This window comes from Podarcis pityusensis (genome assembly GCF_964106645.2).
Source record: "Podarcis pityusensis genome assembly, chromosome: 1".
Lineage (NCBI taxonomy): Eukaryota > Metazoa > Chordata > Lepidosauria > Squamata > Lacertidae > Podarcis > Podarcis pityusensis.
In genome coordinates, this window is record NC_138028.1 from 81,529,069 (window position 1) to 81,540,757 (window position 11,689).

General features: G+C 43.1%; 1 protein-coding gene across 2 annotated transcripts in view; it reads right to left on the bottom strand.

The window, feature by feature from the left end:
* SDHAF2 (succinate dehydrogenase complex assembly factor 2) overlaps positions 1-11,677 on the bottom strand; it is a 63,510-nt gene extending 51,833 nt beyond the window's left edge. The window contains exons 1-4 of one of the 2 annotated variants that reach the window (XM_081022435.1): positions 11,443-11,664; positions 10,918-11,123; positions 10,026-10,135; positions 4,624-4,923 (exon numbers count right to left, since the gene is read on the bottom strand). In XM_081022435.1, the coding sequence (XP_080878561.1) occupies positions 4,793-4,923; positions 10,026-10,135; positions 10,918-11,123; positions 11,443-11,463 (468 nt within the window). In that variant the 5' untranslated portion in view covers positions 11,464-11,664 and the 3' untranslated portion in view covers positions 4,624-4,792. Of the gene's footprint in view, positions 1-4,623; positions 4,924-10,025; positions 10,136-10,917; positions 11,124-11,442 lie in introns of those variants that run through there. The other variant, XM_081022436.1, reaches the window with a different exon arrangement.
* Between the last annotated feature and the right edge of the window lie 12 nt (positions 11,678-11,689).

Consider the following 11,689-nt stretch of genomic DNA (forward strand, 5'->3'; position numbering starts at 1 on the left):
GTACATGAAATGGTTCTGATTATTTGGATTCCTAAATATAGCCCTCGAGGGGTTGAGGTCTGTGTGCTTCCTGAGCCATTGTCCCATTGTATTCAAGTTGAGCTACTAGATAGGAGCTGGGGAGGTATGCTGCAGTTGAACAAGGTAGAGTCGCTAGAATCAGTGCTGCCACTGCTCCCATGTCCGTAAAACATAGAACAGTACCAAGTGGACAGAAAGGGACATGTGTAAGGCTGTGTGCCTACGAAATGTCTGCAGTCACAGCTGTGCAGTGTAATTCAAGAGTAACTTTAGATGTCCGGCGCACAACTCTTGAGAATTTAAGCCTTCACCACCATTATCCCACCTCCCAGTGTTCTGCATTCGTATCTGCAAAATAATATTGAAATGTTATTGTAAAGTCTTAGCTATGAGTTGTGGGTTTCAGATAGCTCAGTTTTGGTGCTGTTGCTTACCTAGGACTAAAATAAGTGTATTTGTGTTATATTTTACTCATGTCATTGAATGTGGCACTGCTTGACACAGAATCTCCACAATCTGAACTCTGACACGGAAGAGAAATCTCTGAGCATACAAAATTAAAGATATGTAAGTTACACATCACTTTTGATCAAGGCTGCATGTGAATATTTAGTACTGAGCAAACATCATCATCATGCTTATAATGACACCATGTGGTAGTTTAAAGGTAATGCCATAGACTAGGTGGCTGCAAAGAAACATGTAACCCTAAGTATGACTTTTAAAGTTCTGTGTGATAAGGGGCGGGGGGAACCAACTCTAGGAGGGCTAAGCTGTATTTCAAATTGTCACACAGCTAGCTGGTTTTAATAGGATTTTTTTTAATTAAAAAAAAGTACATGACATAGAGGGACGCGGGTGGCGCTGTGAGTAAAAGCCTCAGCGCCTAGGACTTGCCGATCGAAAGGTCGGCGGTTCGAATCCCCGCGGCGGGGTGCGCTCCCATCGCTTGGTCCCAGCGCCTGCCAACCTAGCAGTTCGAAAGCACCGAGTGCAAGTAGATAAATAGGGACCGCTTACTGGCGGGAAGGTAAACGGCGTTCCGTGTGCTGCGCTGGCTCACCAGATGCAGCTTGTCACGCTGGCCACGTGACCCGGAGGTGTCTTCGGACAGCGCTGGCTCCCAGCCTCTAGAGTGAGATGAGCGCACAACCCTAGAGTCTGTCAAGACTGGCCCATACGGGCAGGGGTACCTTTACCTTTACATGACATAAACCATGTTCTGTAGAAACCCCTGGGTGTCTGAAAGTGTTACTTATGATTATTGAAGAAGTCACTGCTGGCCAGAAGAAAAAGTATTTATGTATCCTAGAACAATTTCAAACACCTGTTTTGAAAATACCTGACTCCCAGTAATTGACTGAAAAGTGGAAAAGAGGCTAACAGGGTTAGACACAAGTCACACAGTACTGTTTTCTTCTTTTTGCACCATCAACTTCTAAAAATAGAATAGCGAAAGTTCATTCAGCTAGGAATGCTAGCAGTTGATTAGATATAAAAAGGAAATACAAGCAGACTGAATAAACAGTGTATGTTTATGAAAATTTATGAACAGAGACATAGGCTGATCTATTTGTTTTTTTATTTTTAAGTATTTCACATAAAATTTTCAAATGGAAGGGTGGTCCCCTTTGGAATAAGGAATCTGGAGTGAAGAACCTTGTTTTGTCAGCAAATGGCACACATTTTTGTGTTCTGGGAAATAATAATGTTCTTGTAAGTTAAATTCTACTTTCGGCTTCTAATTTTTTGTTCTCAGTTTGTCTATGTTGAGAACTGCCCTGTGATCTTTGAATGAAAGGCAGTATAAAAATGTAATAAATCATAGAGTTGGAAGGGGCCCAAGGGTCATCTAGCCCAACCCCCTGCAATGCAAAAATCTCAGCTAAAGCATCCATGACAGATGGCCATCCAATCTCTGTTTAAAAACCTCCAAGGAACGAGAGCCCACCACCTTCCAAGGGAGTCCGTTTCACTGTTGAGCAGCTCTTACTGCCAGAAAGTTTTTTCGAATGTTTAGTTGGAGATATTCATTGTTTAACAGTATATTGTGTACTTCTATATTAAACTTTGCTTGGTATAGCAAGTGGGTGGGAATTATTCTACATCTGGGGGTGCGGGGGAGACAGTGTGAGTATTCACTAACTGCCAAACTCATCAAATTACAACAACTACAAAGGACAGACAGTATCCATTTAATGCAGCAGCTGCCACTATATCAGACGGTAGCAAATGAGGGAAGAGGAGTGAAATGAATAGACACCAACTACCGTATTTTTCGCCCCATAGGGCACACCGGCCCATAGGGCGCACCTAGTTTTTTGGGGGGGAAATAAAGAAAAAAAAATTATTTCCCCCACAGGCGCGGGGCTGGGGCGGGGGAAGCCCGAGCTTCCCCTGACCCCAGCCCCCAGAACAGGCTGCTCTCCGCAAGCTGTGGGAGAGCTGCGCGAAGCCCGAAGCCTGGGGCGTGCTGAGCTCAGCGCGCCCCTGGCTTCGGGGTGCAGGCAGCTCTCCGCAAGTCGTGGGAGAGCTGCGTGAAGTCGCGCAGCTCTCCCACGGCTTGCGGATAGCTTCCTGAAGCCTGGAGAGCGATAGGGGTCGGTGCGCACCGACCCCTCTCGCTCTCCAGGCTTCAGCGAAAGCCTGCATTCGCCCCATAGGACGCACACAAATCTCCCCTTCATTTTTGGAGGGGGAAAAGTGCGTCCTATAGGGCGAAAAATACGGTATAAAGGATAGGGTCAGCAGGGGGGGAAACAATAACCATGTGTCACTGGTTTTTACTGACAAGTGCCAGCTAAAACCTTGAGTCCCAAAGTTGGATTAAGGTAGTTGGGGACCCTGGCACAATTCCCAACATATGACTCTTCCCCCCACAAAAAACACATAAAATAAGGTACCACAGAATAGGGGCTGCCGTCTACTCTATGAAGGAATTACGCCCCTCTGTGCATCCACTGTCACTGAGTAGCAGTAATTACATCTGCCTGTTGCCAATGATGGAAGAGAAGGAATGTAGGGCCACTCCACTGGGACAGCTGAGAGATCAGTAGCTTTTGGCACCTCTCCTTGCATTTTCCCATCCCAGCTGGTCATTAAAGCGACTTGAAAACATGGATTTGAACCAGAGTTTGCCTATTTCCTCCTAGCTCCCTCCATTTTCCTTTGTGTCATGTATTTTTAGATTGTAAGGCTGAGGGCATATATAGTGATTTTAATGATTTGTAAGCTGCTCTGCGAGCCTTTTTTGGCTGAAGGGTGGGATTAAAAAAATCTTTAAATAAATAATAAGCACACACACACTGCCAAGGACATACACGAGGGCAGTATGCAAGGACCAAATCTTCCATGTGCAGCTTGTTAATGTTGGCCTCATTGATCTACTGAAGATGTACTAACAAACAGCACCAATATGTACAAGTTCTGGTCTCAAAATTCCTGCAAAAATATTTGTGGCTAAGAATAATAATAATAAGAAAGTCTTCTAGGCTAGGGACACAGGAGTTGTAGCAATTGGACAAAGGCAGTAGCAAATAAACCTATGAAGCAGAATGGAAGGAAAGTGATGGGCACACCCAACAGTGCATAGGCTGACATAGCTGAAAACTGGTAAGTATATCCAGAACAAAGCTGCACTTGTGGGGAGGCCTGAGGCAACCCCATTGCTGTCATGTGACTGCATGGAGTCAGATCACTGCACCAACTCCAGCAATTGGCTTAAGGAAGGTACCCTCGGCATCTAAGATGTCCAGTAATGAATTACTTATATGGGGTTGCTATCCATTCATTATTGAAAATACACTTATAGCATGAAGAGTACTACAGACTTCCACAAATCTATGATTCTCAATCATTTGTTCACCTTTTGGACAGAATCATACAATACAGAAATCTGCCCAGGAATCCTAGAACTGAGCAGAATATAAAATAATACTACAGTTGTATAAGAATAATGATAATGATAATTTATTATTTATACCCTGCCCATCTGGCTGGGTTTCCCCAGCCACTCTGGGCGGCTTCCAACAGAATATTAAAAACAATACAGCGTCAGACATTAAAAACTTCCCTAAACAGGGCCGCCTTCAGTTGTCTTTTAAAAGTAAAATAGCTGTTTATTGCCTTGACATCTGTTGGGTCGTACCTTGGAAGTCGAACAGAATCAGTTCCGGAAGTCCATCCAACTTCTGAAATGTTCCACTTCCAAAGCGCGGCTTCTGATTGGCTTCAGAAAGCTCCTGTAGCCAATCGGAAGCTGCAGAAGCCCCGTCAGACGTCTGGCTTCCAAAAGAACATTTGAAAACAAGAACACTCACTTTCAGTTTTCAATCGTTCAGGAGCCAAAATGTTCGGCTTTTAAGGCATTCAGAAGTTGAGGTACAACTGTGATTTGTTATGTATAATTTAACAACCATGTGCATTTCTCAATGAACCAGAACACACGACAATGCCTTTTGTTTTTATCAATCACCCTGCAGTCCTATACCAGTTGGATTGCTGAAGTGCATTCTGAGTCAGAAGAGGTACTCTGTCAACACTTCTATACCTGTCTTCTCAGAAGTGTTGCATTGAATTTAATTGGAGCTATAACCAAGTATCTAAAGGACCGCATCACTGAAGCTTTATTACAGATAAGCAAAGCATGGAAAACAGACCATTCAGGAAATATTTCACAAGAGTGGGACTCAAGAGGCCTAAATACCACAGTGTGTGCTTCTAGGTTTCAAAGGATGTCCAGAATGTATGGCCTTCTCCAGAAACCACAAGATCAGTGTGAAGCTTCAACAAGATACTCAAGATCTGGTTGTTGCAGTCTCTTTTCTCTGTTCTTGTTTTTGGTAAACTCTCTAAGCATCTCCATGACTTCATTTTCAAAGATTTCTGGAGCAGGCTTTGCTTCTTTGGGGAGAAAAAAGGAAGAAATGAAATAACAGTATAAGCTCTGCTACCAATGTCTGACGATTCTGTACACTGAGGTGCCCACCAGATGTTGGATTCCAACTCATCAGTGCCAGCCAACAAAGATAAGAGTTGCAGTCCAGCAAAATCTGGATGAAATCACATTGGCTACCCCTGCTCAGAACTACAGAGTGTACAGATCTAGTAGGTCTTCCAATATCATTTTGTCACTGGACTTAAAATTATTTGTCAAGCCCCATTTCAAAGACATCCCAGTTAGTGTGTTAAGTACAGAAAAGGAAACAAAATGGAATGCTTGCTTTGCAAACAAACGAAAGGCATTTTTTATGTGACAGGGAGCAAGAATGTTTTTGGAACTTCTTGTAAAATGGCAGTGGGAAGTCTCAGCCTGTGGCCCTAATTACCGTAGTTTTCGCTCCATTACACGCATTTTTTTCCTCCTAGAAAGTAAGGGGAAATGTCTGTGCGTGTTACGGAGCGAATGCTTCCCTCCTCCATGGTTTCCAGCGGGAGAAGAGCCGCTGAATGGGGAGGAGAGAGGGACAGAGTGCCTGCTTCTTTAAAGGAGCAAAGCGGGAGGGGAGGGGAGCCGCTTACACGAGTGTAAGCGGCTCCTGTCCGGTTGGCTCCTTTAAAGCAAGCAGGCTCTCTGTATCTCTCTCATCCCGCTTTGCTGGAAATAGCAGGAAAGATTTTCAGCTCGCTAGGGGGGGGGGAGGGAGAGAAGCAGAACCTGCTTGCTTTAAAGGAGCCTACCGGACAGGAGCCGCTTACACTCCTGTAAGCGGCTCCTGTCCGGTAGGCTCCTTTAAAGCAAGCAGGCTCTCTGCCCCATATCTCTTCTTAACGTGGATTATAAAATTTTTGCAGATATTTTGGCTAAAAGATTAAAAAAAATATTAGTGGAAGAGATACACAAAGATCAAGCAGGCTTTCTCCCGGGCAGACACTTGTCTGATAATACGAGAAACATAATTAACATTTTGGAGAAATTACAAGTGAACATTAATACCAAGGCAGTTTTGATATTTGTGGACGCGGAGAAAGCTTTCGACAACATTTCCTGGAGTTTTATGAAGAGAAACCTACAGGGGATGGGGGTTGGTCAAGGTTTTGAAAACGGTATAAGTGCAATATATTCTGAACAAAAGGCTAAACTAATTGTTAACAATGTGGTGACGGAGGAATTTAAGATAGAGGAAGGGACACGACAAGGTTGCCCAATTTCCCCATTGCTTTTTATATCGGTCCTAGAGGTTCTTTTAAATATGATTAGAAGGGACCAATTGGTTAAGGGTATACAAGTCGGAGCTAAACAGTATAAATTGAAAGCATTTGCAGATGACTTAGTATTGACATTACAGGAGCCAGAATCTAGTACTAAAAGAGTAATAGAACTGATTCAAGAATTTGGTCAGGTTGCAGGATTTAAGTTGAATAAGTTAAAAACTAAGGTTTTAGAGAAAAATTTAACAGTGATTGAGAGAGAGAGGTTTCAGAAGGAGACAGGATTAACACTGGTTTAGAAAGTGAAATATTTGGGGGTTAACATGACTGCTAAAAATGTGAATTTATTTAAGGATAACTATGAAAAATGTTGGACTGAAGTGAAAAAAGATTTAGAAATACGGTCAAATTTGAAGCTTTCACTGCTAGGCCGTATCGCTGTGATAAAGATGAATGTATTGCCAAGAATGTTGTTTTTGTTTCAAACACTGCAAATTGTGGACAAAATGGACTGTTTCAAGAAGTGGCAGAGAGATATTTCCAGATTTGTCTGGCAGGGCAAGAAGCCTAGAATAAAATTCAAAATACTAACGGATGCAAAAGAAAGAGGTGGATTTGCCCTGCCAGACCTTAAACTTTACTATGAATCAGCCGCATTTTGTTGGCTGAGAGAATGGCTGCTTCTTGAAAACACAGACATTTTGGACTTAGAAGGTTTTAACAATGTATTTGGGTGGCATGCATATTTGTGGTATGATAAGGTCAAAGCACATAAAGCATTTAAAAACCATATTGTCAGGAAAGCGTTGTTTAATGTCTCGACAAGATATAAGGATCTACTTGAAAATAAAACTCCAAGGTGGTTGTCACCGATGGAAGCGAAGGCTCTGAAAAAGCTCAATATGGAGGCCAACTGGCCGAAATATTGGGAAATTCTGGAACAAGAGGGAGATAAATTGAAATTGCAGAGCTTTGAAAAACTAAAAAATAAAGTGCGAGATTTGCTTCATTATTATCAAATAATGGAGGCATACAATCTGGACAAGAAAATTGGCTTCCAGGTGGAAAAATCAAAATTGGAAACAGAACTGTTAGAACCTAAAGTTAAGAATTTGTCAAGAATGTATAACTTGCTGTTGAAATGGAATACTCAAGATGAAACAGTGAAATCTGTTATGATTAAATGGGAACAAGATGTTGGACATAACATTATGATGGCTGACTGGGAACAGTTATGGACCACAGGTATGAAGTTCACGGCATGTAATGCCTTAAGAGAAAATATTATGAAAATGATATACAGGTGGTACATGACACCAGTCAAGCTTGCAAAAATTTATCATTTGCCCGATAATAAATGTTGGAAATGTAAAGAAACTGAGGGTACATTCTTTCACCTTTGGTGGACGTGCCCAAAGATTAAGGCTTTCTGGGAGATGATCTATAATGAAATGAAAAAGGTATTTAAATATACCTTCCTGAAGAAACCAGAGGCCTTTCTCCTGGGCATAGTCGGCCAATTGGTGCCAAAGAAGGACAGAACTTTCTTTATGTATGCCACAACAGCAGCAAGAATTCTTATTGCAAAGTACTGGAAGACACAAGATCTACCCACTCTGGAAGAATGGCAGATGAAGGTGATGGGACTATATGGAACTGGCGGAAATGACTGGCAGAATCCGAGACCAGGGAGAAGAGTCGGTGGAAGAAGACTGGAAGAAATTTAAAGACTATCTACAGAAATACTGTAAAATTAATGAATGCTAGAATGACGTTGGAATGAAGCTAAGGGGTTTTTAGCAGCAATGTTATAAGGATTATGTAAAAATGGACTGTTAATAGATGAGAATATACAGTTATTATATATTAAGACAAAGGTCTAAGATAAAAACAAAGAGGGAAAGGATTTGCTGAATTAACTTACTGAACTGGAATACAAAAAAGGGGAGGTGTGAGGAGGTCAGGGAAACAAGTGAATGAAAGATAAGATATGGAAAGATTGATTTGTTTTTAATTGTTTGTATTTTTTCTTTGTATTGTGTATTTTCTTTTTTCCTTTTTCCTTTTTTATCTTTTTTTCTCTTTTTTATTATTACTAGTGTAACTTCTTTTATTTCTGAAATTTTAATAAATATCTCATAAAAAAAATAAAATAAAGCAAGCAGGCTCTCTGTCCCTCCAGCAAAGTTTTTCAGCTCGCTAAGGGGGGGGGGGAGGGAGAGAAGCAGAGCTTGCTCCACGCGTGCTCCTTGTCCCTTGAGTGCTTTTCCTTCCCTCCTCACTTAAAACGTGGTTACAAAGCACAGGTCCCCATGGATCCTCAGGATTTTTGCATTGGGCTACCCCAAACTCACCATCAGATCAGCATGAACCACAAAAATCATACATCCACTGTTTCGTGTAGAATATTTTTTTTCTTGTTTTCCTCCTCTACAAACTACATGCGTGTTATGGTCGGGTGCGTGTTATCGAGCGAAAAATACGGTAGGCTGGTGCAGGTCACATGAGGCTGTTGCCCACAACCCAGAAGACATCGTAAGTGAAATGGGGCAGGTATAGGCAAGAAAAGAACAATCAGGAGTTTAAAATGAGTTCTCAAATTATTTCTTTGAAAGAAGGGTTCTCTGTCAGCACCAATCAGCTGATTAATGCAGAGAGGGAGCCCTGCTACGAGTCAGTGGCACTCCAAACAGAGCATTTTCCCCTTTGGAGAGAAAAAACAACTAGCTGTTTGGAGCAAACACTTTGAATCCTAATTGCTACCTCCAAATGGACTTCAAAGGTTCCCTGTAATGCTCGTCAGCTAATTGGTGCTGAAAGTGCATCTTCAAATAAGATTGTTGTATAGTAACCCATTTGAATGTTGATAGGTGTCATTTGATGTATTATGCCATCAGGTGACTGACAGTTGGGTGGTCCTATGTATCTGTCAAAGTTGGCCCGTGGGAAGCAGAGTATTGGCCTACTAGCCAGATCCAGTTCCCCACCCCTGCCATAAAATATATAATATACAGTGGTACCTCAGGTTACAGACGCTTCAGGTTACAGATGCTGCTAACCCAGAAATAGTACCTCGGGTTAAGAACTTTGCTTCAGGATGAGAACAGAAATTGTGCAGCAGCGGCACAGCAGCAGCAGGAGGCCCCATTAGCTAAAGTGGTGCTTCAGGTTAATAACAGTTTCAGCTTAAGAACGGACCTCCAGAACAAAGTAAGTTCTTAACCCGAGGTACCACTGTATTATCATTAACTATACAGCAGTTCTGCAACCTAAAACTATACTTGTTAAGGAGGATGTTAAGTTCTACTAAATTCAAAAAGGGCTTACTGCAAATAAAAATACATATGTTTTAAAGGTATATACATTAGTTATACTCTTGATCAGCCTGACTGCTAGAGTTGGGATGTTTATATGGTGAACATGACAATTTTTAGATCCTGCTCATAGCTAAAACTGTATTTTGGATTGTCAGTGACAACCTTCTAGGACAATCACACACCTTTTCAGGACAGAGGTCGAAATATTACGTGTACTGTGCTGCTGTGTGTGGTCCAGAGGGCAGCAACATGAGAACAAGCATTTTCTGTGACGGCTCCCCACTTGTGGAATGTTCTCCCCAAAGGGGCTTGCCTGATGTCTTCATTTACATATCTTTAGGCATCAGGCAAAAACATTCCCATTCTCCCAGGCCTTTGGCCTTTTTAACTGTGTGCAGGGGGGTTATTGTTTTTGTTTGTTACTATGTTGTTTATTTTTAAGTTTTTATATTGTGAAATGCCCTTCATAAGACACGCCCCCCCAAGTCACATAAGAGCCAATAGCAAGTGACCCCAAAATACAGTGTTTTGCTTTACCTGTTGCCCAGTAGTATATATCCCAATCATTGCTGGGCTCATTAATCAGGCGATCATAAAGATCCAGCTGTTGCTCATTCATTCGATTCAGATTCTCTTTGGCAAAGAAACTATGGGAAACAATAAAAAAGCATACTGGGAAAACCAAACTAGGTAGAAAAAAAGATACAGATACAACAATGTAATAAAGATACTACATTCCAGCTATGCAAGTGTCAGAAATTTCTGCACACCCATTCAGACAAACAAAAGGCATTGTTACAGTTCAAGGTCCAGGCAAAAGCAATGAGGAGCAGGGCTACTGAGGGGTGTGGCCTTTGGAGAAGAGTCCCAGAAGCTGGATAGAGGGGCCCAGAGGGGAGACCACATTCAGCCCCAGGTTCCCTCTACCAGATCAAGATAAACCAATGTCTGACTATATCCTTGATAACCAAGAGAAAACAGAATGGACAATTTTCTCCTTTTTCCTCTATAAGCTGATTTTCAGTATTTCATAACAATGCTTCCTAGCGCTGTCCTTGGATAAGGGTATTTCCAAGTGCAAGGAGAGAACAACATTTCTTTTTTAAAAAATGTAGGTTTATAAAATGATGCACAATATGGAGAAAGACAACAATGATTTTGTACTCACTGTTTTCCAGCTAAATTTCCAGTTGGATTTTATCAGTTTAAACTGCCCAGAGAACATACAGTAGTTTCATCATTCTTATCTCTGTTTTATATACATTATAAAGTGAAATAATAATAGAAAAAAATATACTAAAAGAGGGGGAGAAATACTGGAGTGTGGGAATTTTAAAGACACGATTCTTAATATGGTTACCAGGAAACAAGTCCAAGTTGAAAGCAACGAGGTGGTTTAGGAAAGGCAGAACAGAAGGCGGCGGCTCACCTGAGCAGGAGGCAGTTCTCCAGCATGCCCCTCTTGCGGCTCTCGTACAGCAGCCTCGCGCGCTTCCTCGCCGGGGCTTCGTGGGGCCGGGCCTGCCAAGGCGGCAGAGGGATCTCCAGCAGATCCCGCCCGCAGTCAGAAGGAGAGTCCCCGCGGTAGCAGCACTTCGACGAGCGGAGGACGCAGGCAGGGAGCAGAAAGAGGCGCTGCGAGACAAACAGGCAGGGAAGCGGCGTAAGGCAAACAAGGGCGGCGGCAGCAGCAGCAGCGTCCGACCCACCGCTCCGTTACTACGGAGCCGCTGCTGATGCGACGGTTGGGGAGTCGGACTAGGATTCGGGGAAGCCGTGACCTTGGGGGCCAGTCGCTGCCTCTCAATCTCAGCCTAGCCCACCTCGCAGGGCTGGTGTTGTGGGGATTAAACCAGGAGGACTATGCGCTCCACCCTGAGCTCCTTGGAGTAGAAGCGGGGGACACGAATTCAACAAATGCCTACATACGTAACACGCATCTCCCTTTACTTACGCGAACGCTCAGCGCCGCCATCCTGGTTTTCTCCGCAGCCGCTCTACCCTTCGCGGCTCACCATAGACACAGAGGCCTCTACGGAAGCCTCTCAGCTTCTCCACAACGCATGCGCCCTAAAGCCACCTCTCGGCCTCCCGCGCCCGCTTCGGAAAAGCCGCCTGCGGAGAGGTGCCTTTTCTGTTTTTGTTTACTCCTGCGCGAGGCTGCAGAGCAACAGGCCGGAAGGGGCGGGCCTTGCGGAAGG